Raw genomic sequence first — 20,886 nt, 5'->3', positions numbered from 1 at the left:
ATGAGAGACATTACTGGTGCCTGCTCAAACAAATTGATGAGCAATGGGATGACAGTGACAGTGATACTAAACCTAAGCCCTAACTTTAATAACAATCATGACACTATATTTGGCTCAATCTTAACAATGGCGCTAAAGTTAACATTCACACTAACCCTAACTTCCACTTTTAATTTCAAACATAATCCGACCTAACACTATGTCTTTTCCTATACCTAATCCTATCCCAAATGCTAATTCTAAACATAACTTAACTCTAATAATAACACTGACCCTAGTCTCAGCCTAACTATACCAATTAATTTAAATCGACCATTTTCCCTAATCCTTTCATATTCAAATAACAAAGAACTTATCTTTTTATATATCTACCCCTTACTGTAGCCCAAAACCTAATTATAATCCTAGTAATAAACATGATATTGTACTTGACCCAACCTTACCAATTAATTTATCCCTTACTCTAGTCATTCCATTCTCAGCTTCTAGTCTATCACCCTCCCTGTACCTAACCATAATCCTAGCTCGAACCTTCTTATTCTAGTTCTAACACCTTGGCTTACCCCTATCAATTTCTCTATATCTAACATTCACCCTAATACTTCATTCTCAACTTCAACCATAGCCAAACAAAACCACTATTTGTACTTACATCTTTAATGCTTACCCTTTTGCTAATAAAAATACTAACAGTAACATAGCACTAACCCCAATCTCGTAATAACCCCAGGAATTACTGAGTTTGACTTTAGCCCTAAACCCAACTTTCATTCTCAATTTCAACCACAGATAATCCTAATCTTTTTCCCTATTCCTAAACCTAGCTCTCATCCTAACCTTAACTCTACCCCAATATTTACCCTGACCCTCGTGTTGGCCAAAACTTAAAATTACTCCAATTTTACTATTCCTCTTACCTTTATTTTCATTCTCAACTGCAGCCATAACCATAATAACTATATATTTATCCCTATCCCTAACCTTAATATTAAATCTAATCCTAAAAGCACTGTAGTCCCGTTGCACATTGATTTGATCAAGTGGGCACCAGTATGTCTCCATTATGAGGCTTGTTACTGTTTTTGGCATATCAAATATGCCACGGGGAGCTTACCAGGTCTGCTGTGTGGGCAAGATACTTTTGGTAGCTTGCTGGGCTCTCCAAGGGATGGAGGAATCAAACCCGGATTAGCCGCATGCAAGGCAAACGCCCTACCCGCTGTGCTGTGGCTCTAATAATTAACAATAATCTTGTCATTGCCTAACCCTACTAGTTACTCTATTAACATTCACCCTAATCTTAACTTTCATTCTCCACTTTAACCATAGAGAAACATAAACCCTATTCCCAACCCTAACCTTAAACTTATTCTAATAATATCCTAACTCTAATATAAACCCTTACCCCCTTTATGTCCAAACCCTACCAATTAAAATTTAAAATTCACATTAATCTTTAATCTTGTTCAAATCTCAGGTCATATCATTTCATCTGTAGATATCTTACTACTTATCTGTGAAAAATACAGTTTCTAAAACTCATAACCATCAATCTCCCACCTAAGATAATTTGTTTCATTGAATATGCAACAATTTGGGCATATCTGATAGAGTCCAAAAGCTGTTAATATTTCTTACACTTTATACTGTTATGCAACTATTTATATCCATGATATAGTCATCGTTACATGAGAAGGCAATTATTTTCCCTAGCTCTAAGAAGTTTTCATTTGATTCTATTTTTGGCCAATGAGACACCAGCAGATAAAATGTTTTCAGAGATTTGAGAAGTTGGGATTCATCCTTATAAAGAGGTGTTAATCAACAACTCTTCTATGAAGAATTGTGGAATATTCAGCTGAAGTCATATAGCCCAGACAACTATCAAACCTTGAAGCAAAGACCCATGTTAGACCATTCATCCTGGATAAAACCATTACCTAAATGCAGACACATGGCAATATCTCAGCAGAACAAAAAATGTCTAAATTTCTGCCCCAGAAAATCAGAAACACCGACTACTGCTTTAGGACACTAGATTTTGGTGTATTTGTTTTGCAAGAAGTTAACCAATAAACACATATCATCTACAATATGGAAAATTTTAAGTGACTGACCTATCATTTAGTTGCTGCTAAATGAAACAGCTAGACACTCCCCCCCCCCAAAAAAAGCTTCCTTTTTCATTGCTAGAACAGCATTTTTGGAATCAAATGTTACAATGCATATCTGACAAAAGGCTTTTCATTTTGATTTGTGAATTTATGTCTTTCAAAAATCATGTGCTGCTATAACAATGGAAATGTGTATAATCATGGATTAAATCACTTTTCTGAAATGAAATTAGATTTCACGGAATCGGGTCTGTCCCCAGAAAGCCCACTACATATGGTCACCAGACATCTTCTACTTAGGAAGAATTCTAGAAGCCCAACCAAGTTCTCTCCGATTACTTGAAAACATTTATATTCTTTTGTGAGGAAAATATTGGCTTGTTTATAATCTCCTTGCTACCTTGCAGATGCTGAACTTAGTTGCACCTGAACTCAGGTGTCAGTGAATAGTTTTAAGAACTACATTAGCTTGTGGAAAGGAATACAAATCCAGACTCTGTTATTAAAGCACTAACTTGTCACCTTGAGTTATTACTCAGTGCACCTTCCCTTTAAGGTAACTGTTTTCTAATTAAATCATGCCTTCTTCTCAACTCAACACCTGGAAAACACTAACATAAAATATGTAATATTTTATATTAAAAGAAACCTTTAACTAAAGTTATTTTCTCTTTAGTTGCATAGTGAGTGGCTGAGCCCTAGGTTTAACATTTTTTCTCTTTCTTCTTGAAGGGAAGGGCCCAAACATCACTCAGGAGGCCCACGGAACCCACTAGCCAGTGGTTCAATGTAAGGGCCCAAGGCTATGATACTGCACTGGCCCTACAGTGCTAGCACTGTGCAGAGATACCTGGGGACCTTCAGGGCTACACCCAGCTACAACCACAGGACCGTGTGTTACCGGGGATCAAACCAAGTCAGGTGCATGCACCTTAAGTGCTGGACTGTGTCTGGGTACTGAGTTTAGAATGAGGGACATACCATATTCTGTAGAGTAGCTCAGAGGGAAACAGGGAAGTATATTCACAGGTGGCTCTATGTGAGGTATGAACACTGTCAAGAAATGCTGTCATGGGTCAGAAGCAAAATGTGGGGAACAGAACACTATTCTGTTACCTTGTCAGTCAGGCCTCACACAAGAGGAGTCATCTGAGATGGTACCTGCAGAATTATGGGGATTTTGTCAAGAGAGGCATACTTCTGAGTAAAGAGGATGGTCAGAGGAAAGCTCCTGAAAAGATTGAGCTTCCGTGTTCAAGAAACACAAGATGAATGGCTAACGCTTCAAAGAAATGGCCAAAGACTAGCTCATGGGGCAAGAAAACCAGACCAGGTAGCTGCTTCTACCCACTCAAGGAGTTTGACCTTCATCCTGCTGGTCATGAAAAGCTTTTCATTCATTCACCCACTCACTAATTATTGGTTGTGTACTTCAATGGAGGACTGACAGGATTAGATCGGATTTGCAGGAGAGTCACCCTGCAAAAAGATACAGGAATCACAGGACTAGGTTCCTGAAGGGTGACAAGCCAATCAGGCCCGGGCTCCTCCAGGACATTTCCATCCACCACTTCCTTTAGATGATCAACCCAGCCAGGTCTTCTTTTTCTGCATCTAATCCTGGGTCTTTTCTATATAGACATGCTCATCTCAGTTCCTTCACATACTGAGTCCTGGTCTGCTCCCCTTCGGAAGGGCTGCTTCCTTGGAGAAGTGGCCTCATTTGTCTATTTTTTGCTAAACCTCAGGGGCCTAGACTAGTGTTGGACAAATTCATACATGCTCAGTGATATCATGTTGAATGAACAAATTTGCCAAGGAACGAATGAATGGGAAGTCAATGTAATCATCCGGGGACATGGGAATAGAGGAGTGTAGACTGTTTACCACAGCAGACCTCGAAGGGTAGGGGCAGAGGAGCAAGAAAGAAGTGCAGGACAGCTCCATGTTTGTGACTTGGGAGACTATGCTTTGAGGAGGAGAAATGAACAGGTTGAGCAAGAGTTTTGTTTGCCAGAGGGTGGATAGGAAGGACTCATTTAGCACGGATTGCATGGGGCCTTCTGGGTATGGTCAGTGCTATGTCCCTTCTTTGTCCCTCTGTGCCAAAACACTTAGCTGATACATACAGTTACCTGATGATGTTAAGCTGCAAAATGGCATGTCTCTGGGGGTAGGGACAAACCTTTCATCTCTCTACTTTCCCAGTTCCAGAAGATTATGCAACATAAAATGGCTGAAATACAGAATGACACGTGGGCACAGAGACAGAAAGCAACCACCCTAGCAGAAAGCACAGGGTCCAATATCCACTTCTAAGTGTGCTGCACTCACCGGGGCAGGCCACCCAGAGAGGACAGACTGATAAGAAATTCCCAAATGGAAGTGAACAGTGAAGAAAAATCTGGGGGCAGACACTGAGGAGAATTAGGAAGGTTCCCTGGAGATATTCACATAGTTACCAGAACTTTTTGTACAGGAGCAACATGCAAGAGTGGCACTGTCATTTTAATGATGCTAGGATAACAGTGATACTTGTAAGAAACTGAAAAAGCACACAAAAGAGGAGGGGGGATGTAAAGATGGATGAGGGGGAGATCAGTCTGACGCATGAATACTTTCGTAAAAAGCCTAAATTAGTATCAAACAGACTCCCAACAGCACAGTTTGAATTTTTTCATTGTTTTTTTTTGTTTGGGGGCCACACCCAAGTGGTGTGTGGGATTGCTCCTAGTGGAACTTGGGGCACCACACAATGCCAGGGAACCAATTATATGAATATTAATATACATGCAAAGATAGAATACTATTTAAAAATTATTATTATTGAAGATGTAATAAGAAAAAATGGTTCCAATGTGTTTAATAAATATTCCACATGAAGCACTAAACACAGACTGCCTCCATAGTTAAGGACATATAATATAAAAAAAAAGAAAAGAAAATATCTGCAGTAATTTTTTTCTCTTAAATTTTTTGGTATGTTTTGGGTATTCTTCAGTAAGTATATATCATTTTTGTAAGCATAAAGGAAATATCTAAAATATCATTATGAGTGTTGTATATCAGGTCATAAATAGAATAGCACAACTTCATAAAATGGGGAAATACATTAAACATGTATATCTTCTTTTCTATCCATATATACACACATGCATATATACATATACATATGTATATGTATATGCATATATGAATATAAAGAATTCTGTGAAATTAATAGTAATGAAACAATCCAACTTGAAAATTAACAAAGGATCGAATAGACACTTCTCCTTACAAAACATACAAAAGCCAATAAACACATAGGAAGACATTCAACAGCATTAGTCATCAGGAAATGCAGAGCAAAAGCACAATGTATCGTATTGCACACTCAGAGGAGTGGCCATAGCTTTAAAACAATTTTAAAACATTGACAATAGTTTTAAAACACTGACAATAATAAATACTGATGAGGGGGCTGGAGAGATAGCACAGCGGGTAGGGCGTTTGCCTTGCACGCGGCCGACCCAGGTTCAAATCCCAGCATCCCATATGGTCCCCTGAGCACAGCCAGGGGTAATTCCTGAGTGAAAAGCCAGGAGTAACCCCTGTGCATCGCCAGGTGTGACCCAAAAAGCAAAAAAAAAATAAATAAATAAATAAATAAATAAATACTGATGAGATGTGGAATTATACTACTGGTGGGAATATTCAAAAATGTTCTAGGAGCGCCTCAGATCAAGAGATATCTTACAATCAGTCACTCAGTTTTAGGTATATATTCAAGGGAACTGAAAGTACATGTCATAGAGAAAACTCTCTACACATATTCATAGCAGTATTTTTCGTAATAACCCAGAACATTGAAATAACCCAACATATTCAGCATTCTCTGGAATCTTACATAAAACAGGGTGCGGGACCCATCCTCAGTGAGTCCAGGGTGGGCCTAAGAACTTGCATTTCAGAAAGCTCCTGGGCCATGCAGATGCTATGACACCACACCCAGAAGCATGGGCCTGCAATATGTTTGTCCTTAGCCTTTGACATTGGTCGAAGCTGTACAATACCTTAGCCACATTCTGTTACCTCGTAAATGTTCAACTGCTCCACCAAGTCCAGGTCAGTCCCTTTCTTATTCAAGTGCCGCTGGGACACGGCCGCAATGCCCAGCTCCTCCAGGCAGTCTACCACGTCGTAGAAGGAGTCCTGGTCTGGCAATCCGGACAATGTCTGCACAAAGGAAGAAGAGGACAGGGTGCATCTTATGGAGTGTCTCAAGGCTGCAGAACCTAGTTGTGTGGCAGTCAGTGGCCACGACTATCTCTGATGTAGAACACAGCAGGACAAATAAGTTTATTGGTGGGAAATCCTTAGAGTGGAAAGCAGAATGAAGACCCAGCTCCCGCTCCAGGTACAAAGGTGCCTGACAACTCTTTCACTTGGCTTTGGGGAGCAACAGTCATGATTTGGCTATGTTCCATGGCAAAGGTAAAGATCTTATAGAAATTGTTAAGTTGATTTTGAGTTAATCAATGGAGAGATTTGGCTAGGTAGGACTGATTTAATTAAACAGGTACTTTTTAAGAGACCTTGGCCTTTGCCTGATCTCGAAATTTAGACGACAGCTTATCCTGTTGGCCCTGGGTAAGCAGCCAGTTACCCTGACTGCTACAGCTACAAGGATCGAGCTCTCCCAATAACCACCGAGGGTTGGGAGAGGGACCCAGGGGAGCCTCTGGCCTTTGCCCACACCTTCACCTTGGGTAACCTAGAGCAGAGGAGTCAGGAGGCTGCCTGGACCCCACCCCTGGAAACCATGAGAGAGCAAATCTCGATTGTTTTAAGCCACTAATATGTGGTAATTTGTCAAATGACAATAAAAAACTAACAGTGATTAGAAATTCCTGCTAACCAGCCAGTAGTCAGAGTCGCAGCAATTTAATAAGGCCCTTCTCCGTGGGCCTTTCCCCAAGGTCTATGAAATGTGAGACTTTTCAAAACAACAGGAAGAGACACAAAGAGAATCCTTTTGAGATTTGGATTTTTAAAGAAGGGTGGTATCTCAGAGCGGCCTCTGCTCGGAAAAGGAAGAGGCTGTAGGGGATTTTCTCCAAGCACTCAGGTTTTATAAATGGGGGAGACACCCGTGGAAGTGGGCATTTGCAGTAACTCAGGAGGCTGAAGATCTGCAACAGAACCCCTGGGAGATGCTGGCCCTCTCCCCTCCTCGCACACAGGCCCTCGCACACTCACGCCCGTCTGCAATATCTCAGACTTGGGTTTGCACACCCTAGGGTGACCCTCTCATTGCATTTCTAAGTTCTAGTTAGACGTCAAAACTATTCTAAACAGGGTGAGCTGCCTGGGGGTGGCTGGGGGGTGGGGGTGGGGAGTTGGGGCAAAAATTTGACAAGGAACTTCGCACTTCAACTTTTCCAACACTTCTATTTGGAGATTATTCATGTAGAGAAGAATGTTTCTATTCACAGCCCAAACGATGTCAACAGAGAGAATAAAACTCTGCTAAATTGGGAATTAAAAAAAACAACAACAAGGATGCCAGAGTTTCTTCACAACTTGTTTGCTTTAGAGCCACAACCAGTGGTGCTTGGGGGCTACATCCAGACTGGTACTGGGGAACCACGTGGTGCCAGGAATGGAACCTGGGCCTCCTACATGCTCAGCACTGCTCAGCCTTATGAGAGATCCCTAGTCTGCCAGAGTTTATTTCACCTGAGGCTCAAAAAGAACACGGAACAGAGAGTCAAATCAGCCAAAAGCTGTTCAAACAGGGTTTACCCCCTAAGTGGCCACACATGAGTGCATGTGGCAGCAAGGGGCTGGTGAGGGGTCACTACTGTGTTCACAGGCAATGACAATCCTATGATTGCAGCCCCAGCATGGAAGAGTAAACACCTGTTCAGGTAATCATCAATGTGGTGTATTGAAATATCCTTGTATCAATAACACTGAAATCACAAGATACAAACTTTAATAACCCAATTTAAAGATGCCTGTCAAGATGTTAGTCTGGGGCTGGGGTGGGGGTGGGGGTGTCTAAGAGAGGGAACCTGGGGACACTGGTGGATGTTGACACTGGTGGCTAAATCAGTGATGGAACACTGTATGTCAAAAACCCAAGTATGAATAAGTTTGCAAGTCACAATGTTTTAATAAAAGAAAACTGAGGGGTGGAGGGAAGAGAATTCAATCATTGAATACCACCAACCTCAGGCGTTCATGACAACTCTGCAATTTGTTAAAAGAGGAGCCGAGAAAGATAGCCATAGCAGGCCCTGACAGGGCTGAGGATGCTATGAAGAGGCATCCTAGGAACCACTGACGCTACCAAAGGCACGGTGTGAGAAACACAGCAAGTAAAAACCTGAAACAGCCTACACAACAATGTGGGGGACTGGCCCAGAGAGGCACAGGCAACCCCTGGTCCCCCACTGCTTACTGAGAGTCAGCTGAGTTTCTTTCTCTCAGAAGATCCTAGGGGCTGAAATTCAGAGATCTAATACCTCCACATTGCCTCAGAAGGTCCAACGGCTGCAGGGTGGGGAGGATTATCATAAAAGCTTTGAGAACAATTAGGTCTAGTGGACAAAACACACTTCGGGAGCCTCTGTTCTGTGAGAGTCAGGACGACAGAGGCTGAGGAGAAGCCATCATCATCTCCACTGTGGGGACGCAGCTGCCGCCAAGCCTGCCTGCCATCACGACGTTTGTGTGGCTGCAGGGACACGGCTTTCTGCCACAAATCTGCTTCTGTTTCCCTTTACAGGCTGGAGATGGCACATCCCAAAAACATCTGCCCATCTGTTTTCAGCTGCCTCTCCGACACGCACAGTTCATATTCCACACTCCTACTTTCCCCTGGGCCTCGTCCTCCCATTTCTTCCCAGCTCGACACCTCACTTCAAAGTCACCTGCTTCTGCAAAGGAGGCAACTACTCCCACAAAGCCTGGCGTGCAAATGTCTGTGACACAGAACCTGGCCACTGCCGCCCCCCCGCCCCCGGTTTCCCCCGTGGCCAACTCTCACCTTGTCCTGCCCGGATTTGAGACAAGGACAGTCTCCACGGGCTTCTCGCAGGAAAAGAGATCTCTGTAACAAAGCACATGTCCTTTCTTTCTCCCTGGATTTTCACTGATTCCATAAAATCTTTCTTATGGGATAAAACCCTTGTGGCCAAACCTGCACACAGATGTTCACGTCAGAATTATTTGTCAAAGCTTGAAGCTGTGAGGTCCCAAATCACCTTTGGCAGAGGAAGTGAGCAACGAACCACAGCATCTGTGCCATGGAACAGGCAGCACGAAGGAGCCACTGTGGATGTCCACAATGACAAGGATGAGTCTTAAGACAGCCCGTGAGAGATGCCAGCCTCACAGGGTGACACCTGGGGTGCTTCTCCAGGGCAGTTTTGAAATGACAAAAGCCTAGTGAGAGAAAGACCCCCTCTGCAGCAGCTGGGGGCATGCCACTACAGCTACAGCAGGGAAATTTCGGGCAGATGGAGCCAAGCTTCATCTTATGTGGAGGGAAACTGCAACTACAGAGCTAAGAGATTTTATCATAAAAAATAAATGTAGCAAACCCTCAGCAGGAGTCCTGGCCCTGCTTCTTATTCTGAGGCTCCCCGAAGGCATGAAGCACCCCAAAGATGGGAGCACCCTTTAAACGGTGGTCCCTGGGTGGGGATTCCCACTGAGTGCATATCTGTTGCACAAAGACAACTCACTCTGATGGTACTGGTGGGAGTTGGGGCTTAGAATGGGAGCAGTGGGTTCTCAAGCTTCCTCACACCCTTTGCTCAGAGTGTGGGGGCTGGGAAGAATGACAGGGGGAGCCCTCATGAGCGAGTGTCCCTGTTTAACAAAGAGAACTGATTTTAGTCTCCAAGTTCTATATAGGATTTAGTGCCCTTTTTCACATGCTATGAAAATGTTCTCTGAATTCCATGTTGTTAGGACATCTTCCATTAAAAGATATAATCACTGTCTCTGTCACTGTCATCCGGTTGCTCATCAATTTGCTCAAACAGGCACCAGTAACATCTCCATTGTGAGACTTGTGACTGTTTTTGGCATATTGAATATGCCACGGATAGCTTGCCAGGCTCTGCCATACGGGCAAGATACTCTCAGTAGCTTGCTAGGCTCTCCAAGAGGGGCAGAGGAATCGAACCCGGGTCGTCCACATGCAAGGCAAATGGCCTACCGCTGCGCTATTACTCCAGCTCAAAAGATATAATAGGAAAACAATGTAATCATTTTGCTCATCTTGCTCATTTCAGAGTCTAACTTCTTTCCACACCTATGTAAATGGTTGGACGCATTGTTTGGTTTGGCACCTCAGATGGTTTTAGCAATGACAAAAATTCAAAGAAGAATCCAAGCCCAGCAGAAGTGCCAATGGGCTGGTAGACTCTCCTCCTTTGTGAGGAAAGATGACATTAAGAGTCACATCTTCAGGACCTCGCCAAAAGTCCCTGGGTTAAAACTAGAAAGATGAGACAGAAATACCAGAGAAGAAAGGACAAGTAAGTGATTCCGGGTCATCAGATGCTGTGATGCCCAAAGCGGGCAACAGGTTCTGGGTCCTGGCTGGGGCTGGCAGCACAGTACCCACACCTGAACATGGTGCTTCTTGCTACATCCACCAATGAAAGGGTAGTGTGACAAGGGAAAACCCTGTCCAAGCAAAAACTTAATTTTTGCTGAATTCGGCATTTCCCAAAACATTGTCAGTCACTGAGAATGACAAGAATAAGTGACTTCATTCATGAAACATCTAACACAAAATTGCCTTCAAACTTCATGGCCAAATAAATTTGCAGAGAGATCTGAAAATGAAACCCAGAAATATTAGGTTTGCCTTCCAGAAGGGCAGTGCCCATTCCCCAGTACAGCTGGGGCCACCTCCTGAGTCCTCCCCACAAAACTCAACCCCTACCCAGAGAGACTCAGAGAAACCACTCCAGGTTTTACTGCATCTAACTCTTCATCTCTGTAGACTCATAGGGTTTATCTTCTACTGGGCTCTTAAATGCATAGAATAGCTGCATTTTATGCCCTAATTTTATTATTTTTGCAAACTTTCCCCTGTGTGTTGACTCTTATTTCCAAAATAAGACATTTCAGAGTTTTATGCAGTGATTTAAGTTCTTTCCTTTGCTATCTTCTTATTTAAGATTATTTATCTATTTTTCTATATCTACATATATATTTATATATATCTCCTCTCCTCATTGGCCACTCTCCAGAACTCACGGCTGCTTCTCCCAGAAGAGAGCATAAAATGAGGCCCCCATAACCATGCCACCGGACTCCACGCCAGACTGTTTTCACTTGGGGCGCCCCAGAGGGGGTGGGTGAGAGCCCTCCCCACCCCAAGGGACCCAGCCCCAACCTCCACAACCCAACTGCCGCCATGCTTGGGCTGAATCCCATACATGAAGGAACATATTCCTAGACCATGCAGCTGCTTTGCAGCCATGTGACACATCTTCATAAAATATGTATGTGTATATACATATATGTATATATGTGTATATATATATATATATATATATACATGTCCTTCCTATGGGGAGGGACATGCTGGGAGGAAGCACAAGGTCACTACCCAGAAGGAAGATGGAAACTACCCCAAAAATCTTTTTCTCACTCCCAGCCATCAAAATTCAGAGTGCTTTCAATTCTTCTTGACTTGAAAACTATGTTCTTTGAGTAAAACTTGTTGAGAAGTATTTTGCTTTTCCGAAGACTTCCCAAGAGGTGTCCAGGAGGCCTGGAATAGATGCTGGGGGTCTCTCTCAGAAAATCTCCATCAAACAGACGAGCAATTCAATGAAGGCCCAAGGATGTGGGCATAGTTGGGCCCTGCAGTTCCAGGTACTATCCAAGCCACCCCAGCAGTGCTTAAGGTCTTTAGGGCTACACCTAGTGGTATGCAGAGGCTCAAGGCCTGCACCTGGAGGTGCTTGGGGGATCATATTTGAACTTGGGCTGGCCCCGGGCAAGGCAAGCAAAACAACTCTTATACTATGTCATGTCTGTGGCCTCTTGACTGATAATCTTAAGAAAAAGTCTTTGTTGGACCAGAGAGGTAATACAGCAGATAGAGCACTTGTCTTGCATGCAGCCACACCCAATTTGATCCCCAGCACAAGGTATAATCCCCTAACTGATCAAACATAATCTTGCCATATAATCAGATAATCCCTGATAGATTAAAAACCACTGGACTGATCCCAGAGCCCAGAGCTGGGAGTAAAACCTGAAAACTGCTGGATATGACCTCAAAACAAAAGGGGAAAGAAAGAAGAAAAATGTCTTTGCAAGGAGACAGCTTACTTTTTAAGAAGGAAATAAAAGTTGTCATAACATTTCTCTGTCATTTTTCTGGGTATCATCAGTAAAGACTGAAGTGCAGAAAGCACAGAGGGAATCCAGCCCTTCCACATGGGCCCACTGGCTCTCACGCACATGTCCACATGCAAGTGGACAGGGTTCTCTCCTGGAAAGAAGCACGCTGTGGCTGTGGTTCATGCTACCGTGATGGGGACCACGTGATGTGACATTCTTTAGAGATTTCTTAAGACTGTTGTAACAAACCTCCACAACTAGGAGGCTGAAAACAACAGCAATTCCTTCTCTCCAAGTTTGAAATGCTAGAAGTCTGGGTGCCACAACATCCAAGTGTTGTGGCACTCACCATTCCTCGGATTACAAATTACAAATGTATCACTCCAATCTCTTGGCCTCTCACCAGGTACTTGTCTTCCTTATGACCTTGTGTATCACCTTCCCTTGATATGTGTCCTCCTCTGGTTTTCTATCAACATTTCTCACTAGATAAGGTCCCACCCCACTGACTCAGTTTGAAGACATATCAAACCCCTATTACCACATAAGGTCACATTCCCAGGTGCCAGGCATTAGGATTTCAACTCATGGTGGGTGAGGGATCGGGTGGAGAGGCAGGGGACACAATTCAATCATCACAAGTATCAACCAACCTTGTTCACTAAAGTCATCGCATAAACCAGGAGCTCCGTGTCGACCCCATCTTTTTCCTCCAGGATTTCCATGATATTTGACCAGGGTTTCACTCCTATTGAGCAGAGCAGAAATCATTAGAAAGAGCATCTCAACACTCCTATGTGAATGTGTATTGTAGTTTATTGTAATTTTATCACCTGATATTGGTAAAGTTTTTGGACACCAAATTGCACATGAATGTGGAAGCCCCAAATGAGCTATGATGCTGAGAACCCACAGCTCACTCCACAAGGGAACAGTCTCTTCATTGGTTATGCTGCCCCACTGGTCACCGCTAGGTCATTTTCCAATATCTTTCTAATTCTGAATGTGAAATCTTGGTCCTTTGTCTAGCAGCTGAATTATCTTAGTATGATACTTTCTCTCAAGCTATTATCTTCTCACTAATACTAACCCTCAAATGAAGACAAACTCTTCACCTGAATTTCAAACTCCAGCAAAGTAATGGCCAAGTGTGGCCAGTTAGTGTTGCATTTCACCACATGTACAGCTCGACACTTCAGGTGCCTTAGCTTGCACTTTTAAGTCCTGACGGTGCTTCTGGAGACCATATAGGATTAAACCCAGGTCCGCTGCATGTAAGGCAGTGCCCTACCCACAATACTATCTCTCCAACCCCTTGGCTTGTGATTTTAATAAAAAAAACTTCCAGCAGTCACATTCTGCACCCAACCAAAGCCTGACACGAGTCCAGTGTATTACCCACATATCAATAAAGGAGACTGCAGAAGAAAACCCTAAACGTAGGGGTTTCCAGTGGTGCTAGCAGGCTCTGAACAGATTCCTGACTGCTGACTCTGGAGTCAAAGATGCTAAACAGATCCCGGGGAAGGAAAGGCAGGATGCAAAGGCAGAAATCACAGAGAAAAAGGATCCTGATGGCATCCCCTGTCTCATGCATCTCTCCTTGATGATGAAAACCCCAAAAGGCTGGTTTAATTTAATTTAAAAAGTTATTCTTCAGCAACAGTATCTGAACTCCCTATTGTCATTTAAGGATTGTAAACCCAGGCACTTACATATATAGTCATACATTATTGAGCTGAGTGGTCACTCCTTTTGGGGGTGTTGGGGTGGTGGCATATCCAGAAGTGCTCAGGGTTTACTCATGGCTCTGTGCTCAGGGATCATTCCTGAGGTGCCAGGGATCAAATTCAGGCCACGGCAAACACCCCAACTGCTGTACTATCAGTCCAGCCTCAAGTTGTCACTCTCCTTGGGCAGTTTTAAATCAGGAAAAAGAGAGAAATATTCAGGAGGAAAAAAAGACAACAGGTGGGAGCCATTTGGGTTCAATACAAATCTCTGTGGCAGTATTCAATGTCCAACACAAGCATTTGCAGTGTTTGCCACTCGCAAGAACTAACACTGGAAGCTCACCCCACCATGACTCAGTGTGTGTGTCTGAGTGAGCACGTGTAGGTGTGAGTCCACACTGGAGGGATCCAACACTGTATAATCTTGTCCCTTCACATAAAAGAGAAGGAAGCCAAGTTCCCACATTATCAAACAACCAGAGCTCCGAAGATGCGGTTCAACTGCAATAACAGGACCAAAGACACAGGGTGATTATCAGGTGTCACTGAGATAAAGCACTTTGCCTTTCACCCTCAGCTTTGGACCATGAGAGAAAACAAGTCACTCAGTCAGTGTCAGTCATCACTTCTCTCCAGCTTCACTCCCCCCAACCTATCCCCAAGTATTGGAGTGTGCTTAGGTTCCATGAGCTCCTGTTTCCTTTATATCTAAAAAAAACTCCAGATGAAATAATTGGTCATGATTTGTCAGTACTGGACTTGCTTAGGAAATGGACTCAGCAGTGACTGTTACATGGAGGCACAGGAATGCCAGCAAGCATTGTGTAGTGTAGTAAAGAGGTGCCTTACACTGGCAGGGGTCAGCCACACTGACCTGGACCAGACCCTCACTAGCTCCGGGGCAAGTGCTCTCTTCCTGTCCAATCCCAGGGCCTGTCTCTTAAATCAGGGTGCAAAACCCATTCCTTTATTCCTCTTTCTTTCCATCTAGGTCCCTGGATTAAACTCCAAAGACAAGAAGACATTTAGCACAATGCTTTGGATGCAAGTTGGCCGAACACTCAAACAGAAAGTCCATGCAGCACATTCCAAGTCTTTCAACATAAATGATAAATACACGTAACATATATGCTTCTGCTATAAATAAAGGAAACGCTTGGGTTCTGACAGTCTATAGCTTCGTGTGTTATTCACAGATCAATGTGTTTGAGAGCAGAAGTCAGAGACAGGAGTGCCAGAAAGAATGGCTGTATTTCCCCATGCTAATCATGTGTGATACACATGTTTAAGCATTATGTCATATCTCATCACCTCACATTCCGATGAAAAATGGAACTTCTTCAAAAGCACTGCTGAACCAAATTAGCGCGACTCAAGAGTTATGACTAAAATTTTCAAAGTAAGTTACCCCATCTGGTTGCTTGTCTCACCCTCCGTCTGAGCGGCAACCCCAGACAGTCAGAGGGCAGGGCACCCCATCCAGGGGAGCAGAGGAGCAGAGGATGACAGCCAGTTTCCTGTCAACCAACACCGGGGAGAGCTCAGGAAGGGGGAGGCTCTGAGGCTGGCAAGAAGCCAAGGAGGCTTTCGCCCAAGCTTCCGGCAACACCACCAAATTGCTCTCCCCATGCCCAGCCTGAGGAGTGGAAAGGAGCCGACAATGCAAGCAAGAGAGAAGCCAGCCCAGCACTCCGCATGGGCGGCCGCCGTGCTGTGCCAGTCCAGACATGAGCTGAATGCACCTCTCATTCCAGGCCCCGCCACAAGTTGTCAGCTGCCCGGATGCTATGGGGTGCTTCCAATGTTTCACTCCTTCCTGGGCATTTATTAGTCCCTATGGGCAACTTCTGTTTCTCTGCCTGCTCTGCCCCTGATACACTGTGGGCCAGCAAACTGTCCCCCTTCTCAGAACAGGGTCCCAACACACTGCTCTAGTGGTGAAAGGTCTTGTTTTCTCTGGGCTGAAAGTCCTAGGAAGAGAGTGGAAGAGAAAAAAGGTTGAGGTTTTTTTAAAAAAACTCTGAATTATTAACATTAAGGACAGTAGAGGGGCTGGAGCACAGCGGGTAGGGCGTTTGCCTTGCATGTGGTCGACCCAGGTTCGATCCCCAGCATCCCATATGGTCCCCTGAGCATCGCCAGGAGTAACTCCTGAGTGCAAAGCCAGGAGTAACCCCTGTGCATCACCAGGTGAGACTCAAAAAAAAAAAAAAACAAAAGGACAGTAGAGACAAAGGTCTGGAGGATCACTCCATGGTTGGAAGCAGGTCTAATGAGCTGGAGAAGAAGGCAGCTGAGATAGAGAAGGGACCACTAAGTCAATGATGGTTGGAGGGATTGCTCAGGATGGGAGATGTGTGCTGAAAGCAGACAAAGGATCTAACATGATGACCTCTCAGTATCTGTATTGCAAACCATAATACCCAAAAGTAGAGAGAGAGTAAGAAGGTGCCCACCACAGAGGCAGGGCATGGGGTGGATTGAGATAGTGGGAGGGATACTGGGAACAATGATGATGGGAGAGGTACACTGGTGGAGGGATGGGTGTTTGATCATTGTATGACTGAAACTGAAACTCAATCATGAAAGCTCTGTAACTGGATCTCATGATGTTCATTCAATAATAATAATAATAATAATAAGTTCTGAGTTCCTAACTTGGGCTGAGAGAGGCGCTGTGGGTGGGTGTAGAAGCTAGTGTAGAAGCAGGTGCCCCATGGAAATAAGCACTGCCACTGTGACAGTGACACCTACTGATTTTCCTTCCACAAACCAGACTGTCTGGTCCACAGCGGCTAGGCCTGCATGGTGTTTACAAGGCACCCCGAGTCCTTGGTTCTGGGAATCTGGAAACACAGCCTTTGCTGGAGGTGATAATCTTTGAGGGCTCATAGCTTATTTGAATTCCTTTCTTCTTCTCCTCCTTCTTCTCTTCTTCTCATGTTTATTTTGCTGTTGTTTGGATGTTTTGGCTATATTCAGTGGTGCCCAGGCCTTAATCTTGGGCTCCGGGGACCATACCTGGCGCTGGGGATCAAACCTGGTTTGGGTGCATGCAAGGCCAACTTCCTACCCATTGTACTATTTCTCTGGCCCTCCAAGAATTCTTTTCCATTAAAAAAAGTTTCCATACTTTATAAGCCCATTCTCCACCCTGTCACCCAAATCAATGAGTTCAGAGTCACACCAAGGAGTAAAATTTTCTGATTTGCCTATAAGTTAGTGCACAAATGGGCATACTCAGTCGGCCCCCAGACACCTCTGACACTTCTGTCTCTTCCTTTCTCGGCCAAGAGGAAACTTGAAAGCAGCTTCTAACCCTGGAAAGGCACCTGGAAGTCCTGCTACTCCCTGACATATTTATGTGCTGGATTCCATCACAGGATCCAGAACAATTTTACTAGCGGTGAAATAGGATGAGGTTATATGCATGCACTATAAAATCACAGCCAAGACCACACATGTCCATGGCGAAGCATGTTATTGAAGCAGACATGATAAGCTATGTCTGGGTTTTTCCACTAATGTTATTCCTTTTTCTTTTTTAGCCACTAGGGCTTGATAGCAGACAGATGACAGTAGTTGCCAAAAACTTAGGAAATCATTTAGGAAGCAGCTAGGAATTTGAGAAGACAATCCATTCACTGTTTGATTTTATATATATTGGGAGACGATGATGATCCTTTTGTCTCAGGGCCTCAGGCCTGCAATCCGCTGAGCCCGAGGTTGAGGCCTGCCCCCTGTGTTCAGGGGAAAGCCATGAAGCCATTCTACAGTCCTGAATGGCTTGCCTGACCTCATTCAAAGAGTGATCGTACAGCGGCTAGGGCACTTTCCTGGCACGTGGCCACATATATTTGACCCCCAGAACCCCATATGGTCTCCTGAGCCCTGCCAGAAGCGACACCTGAGTGCAAAGCCAGGAGTATGCCCTGAGAACTGCTGGGTGTGGCCTCCCAAAATGAGACAAAACTTTCAAAGGAACTAAGAAACTGCTTTCTCTAGCCCTCATTCAGTGCTAGGAGGTGGGTCTCCGTGTCATGATGACACTGTGTGAATCAGAAGGTTCTGTAGGTCCCTTATTTATTTGTTTGTTTGTTTATTTATTTATTTATTTTTGCTTTTTGGGTCACACTCAGCAATGATCAGGGGTTACTCCTGACTCTGCACTCAGGAATGACTCCTGGCAGGCTGGGGGACCATATGGGATGCCAGGAATCGAACCCAGGTCGACCGCATGCAAGGCAAATGCCCTACCCACTGTACTATCACTCCGACCCCCTTATTTATTTTTATGGAAAATCTTGTCCTACTGGCACATAAGCACTTTCTTACACATACTGCCAAATGAATTCACAATTATCTCTGGCTGGCAGACTGGAGAAAATTTGAGGGGAGGGTTCTCCCCAGCAGTGCTCAAGGAGCCATACAATGCCAGTGATCAAACTTTGTGTTTCCCTAACCACAGGCCTGTACTTCAGTTGTTTTAGCACTTTGGCTTAAAGGTCATTTATTAACTTCTTTACACGGGTCTTCCGGATTTTCTACAATATTACTATTAGGACAATAGAAAATGTTTCAGAGTTTTTGTTCCTTGAGTCCTTGTGGTAGTGATAATAATAAAATAATGTCCTCAAGGAATGAAAAACCAAAAGTTTTTGCTTTGAGGCTGGGGTTATACTCAGCTGTGCTCAGAGATCATAGGGTTTTTCCCGACTCTATACTAAGAGACCACTCTTGGCAGGGTTTAGGGAACCTTAGAATGGGGAATCAAACAGGGTTGGCTGCATACAAAGCAAGAGCCTTAACCCCTGAATTATCTCTCCAGTCCCCCAGGATTATTATTTTTTAAAGGACAAAACAGGACAGAAACAAGACTAAACGAAATCAAACCCACCACTTTAACTTAAGGCATCACTATATCACAGGGCACCCAGGGAGAGTCAGAGACCCCAGGACTGAGGTACAAGAGAGGAGCGTACTGGGGTGCTAAGAGGCAGCCAGGTAGCAGGTGGATAGGAGTGGATGAGAGAGTGGGGGATGGAGGATTTCAAGGTAATCCAATGAGCACTGGCTCATTTTAGATGAAGAATAAGGTGATCCAATTTTTGTTTTTGTTTTATTCTTAATGTTTCCTTGAATGGGGACTCCAGATGATGATATCATCAGGATGGCCTAGGCCCATGAGCAATGTTGGGAATTATACCAAAGATTATCTGTAAACTAAATGCAGGGCTTCATATTTGCTCTGGTGTCTTTTAAGCCACTGAGGCATCTTCTGGGTCCTTTCTTCTTGTGGACCCCTAACTGCAGAGCTGTCGGGATCACCTCAATATATGCAGAGAACACCAGGGTTTGAACTCTCAGCGTTGTGCTGGCCAGAAAAGTGCTTTAGCCACTGGGCCCCTCCCAGGCCCTTCTCACTGGGACCATAAACAGCAGGACTATCCCGGTCACCTTGGCACACGTAGTAGCATTGAACTTTGAACTCATGACCTTACACTTGCCAGGCACACCTTTGATGCCATCAAGCCTTCTCCCAGGCCCTCAACAGTGGCATTTTGGAAGAATCCTGTCATTGCAGAACAAGGGCAGGGAAGTAAGGCTGAGGACCCTAAGTAAGGAAGAGGGAGGAAGGGAAGAAATTCACCGGATGTCTAGGTTCAGTCAGTGAAGCATGAATGAGGGGAGAGAGTCAGGAACCCCCATCAGAGGGGAAAAGAAGAGAAGGATCTGGTTCTGTGGGAATGGAACTAGGGTCTAGGTATGAAGACAGGAGCAGCGTCTGACGTGACCTGCCCCGACCCCCCACACACTCACTTCCCTAACCACATGTCCTGCAGCCTGCTGGTCACTCTTGCACCCACGATGGGAGAAGCCCGCCTACACTGGGCATTCCTACCTGGCACTGGGGAGAAGGGTGGAAGCACTCACCTCTTTTTGTGTCGACAGCAGACACGGCCTGAATCAGCAGTGGGGCATTGGCCTCTGAGTACTCCACAAAGACCAGCAGCAGCTTCAGGGCTGTCTTCACCACCAGCCGGAACTGTGTGGGAAAGAGCAGATCAGAGCATGGCCACAGACCAAGACAAGCCCACCTGACTGCCACAGTCAGCTCGCCAACCACAGCCTCCCCCACTCCCCCGTGGGATGCTGGGACTACAGGGTTAGTATTAGACCCATAGCACAAATTATACCCAGACTACAGAGCAAGAACTCGAATCAGAATAATTTGTTTGTTTGGGGGCCGCCTGCCATGGTGCTCCTGGTGTCTTACTCCTAAGTATGTGCTCAGGGAAGATCAATTGAAGTCATATGCCTGCAAGGCAAGAGTTTTAACCTCTGTGCTATCTGTCCAACCCAGACCCAAAATTCTTTTGAACCCCAACCTCTGATCCCTGGGCTCCTAGTGGTAGTTACTCAACAAAAGAAAGTTCCCTCTAAGGTGGTTGCTTCCTTTACCCAGACTGCAACACGGCCAGGTAGGAACTATCACAATTCTTTTGTCAGGTGAAGAGGGAGCCTCAGCAGGTTAAAAGACTTGCCCTAGGTCACAAAAGCAGACACTTTTTTTTTTTTTGCTTAAAGCAATTTTATTCTCTCCTTTCTCTCCTTCCTTCCTTCCTTCCTTCCTTCCTTCCTTCCTTCCTTCCTTCCTTCCTTCCTTCCTTCCT

General features: G+C 44.5%; 1 protein-coding gene across 12 annotated transcripts in view; it reads right to left on the bottom strand.

Moving 5' to 3' along the window:
• Positions 1–20,886, bottom strand: part of FHOD3 (formin homology 2 domain containing 3) — a 450,025-nt gene that overhangs the window by 138,063 nt on the left and 291,076 nt on the right. For all 12 annotated transcript variants that reach the window (XM_055127826.1, XM_055127828.1, XM_055127830.1 and 9 more), the window contains exons 7-9: positions 20,147–20,258; positions 13,133–13,227; positions 6,189–6,332 (exon numbers count right to left, since the gene is read on the bottom strand). In XM_055127826.1, coding sequence (XP_054983801.1) covers positions 6,189–6,332; positions 13,133–13,227; positions 20,147–20,258 — 351 coding nt within the window. The remainder of the gene's footprint in view (positions 1–6,188; positions 6,333–13,132; positions 13,228–20,146; positions 20,259–20,886) is intronic.

The sequence above is a fragment of the Sorex araneus genome, chromosome 2, assembly GCF_027595985.1.
Source record: "Sorex araneus isolate mSorAra2 chromosome 2, mSorAra2.pri, whole genome shotgun sequence".
NCBI lineage: Eukaryota > Metazoa > Chordata > Mammalia > Eulipotyphla > Soricidae > Sorex > Sorex araneus.
Note: the sequence above shows the minus strand (reverse complement) of the source record. Positions and strands in the feature narration are given on the sequence as shown.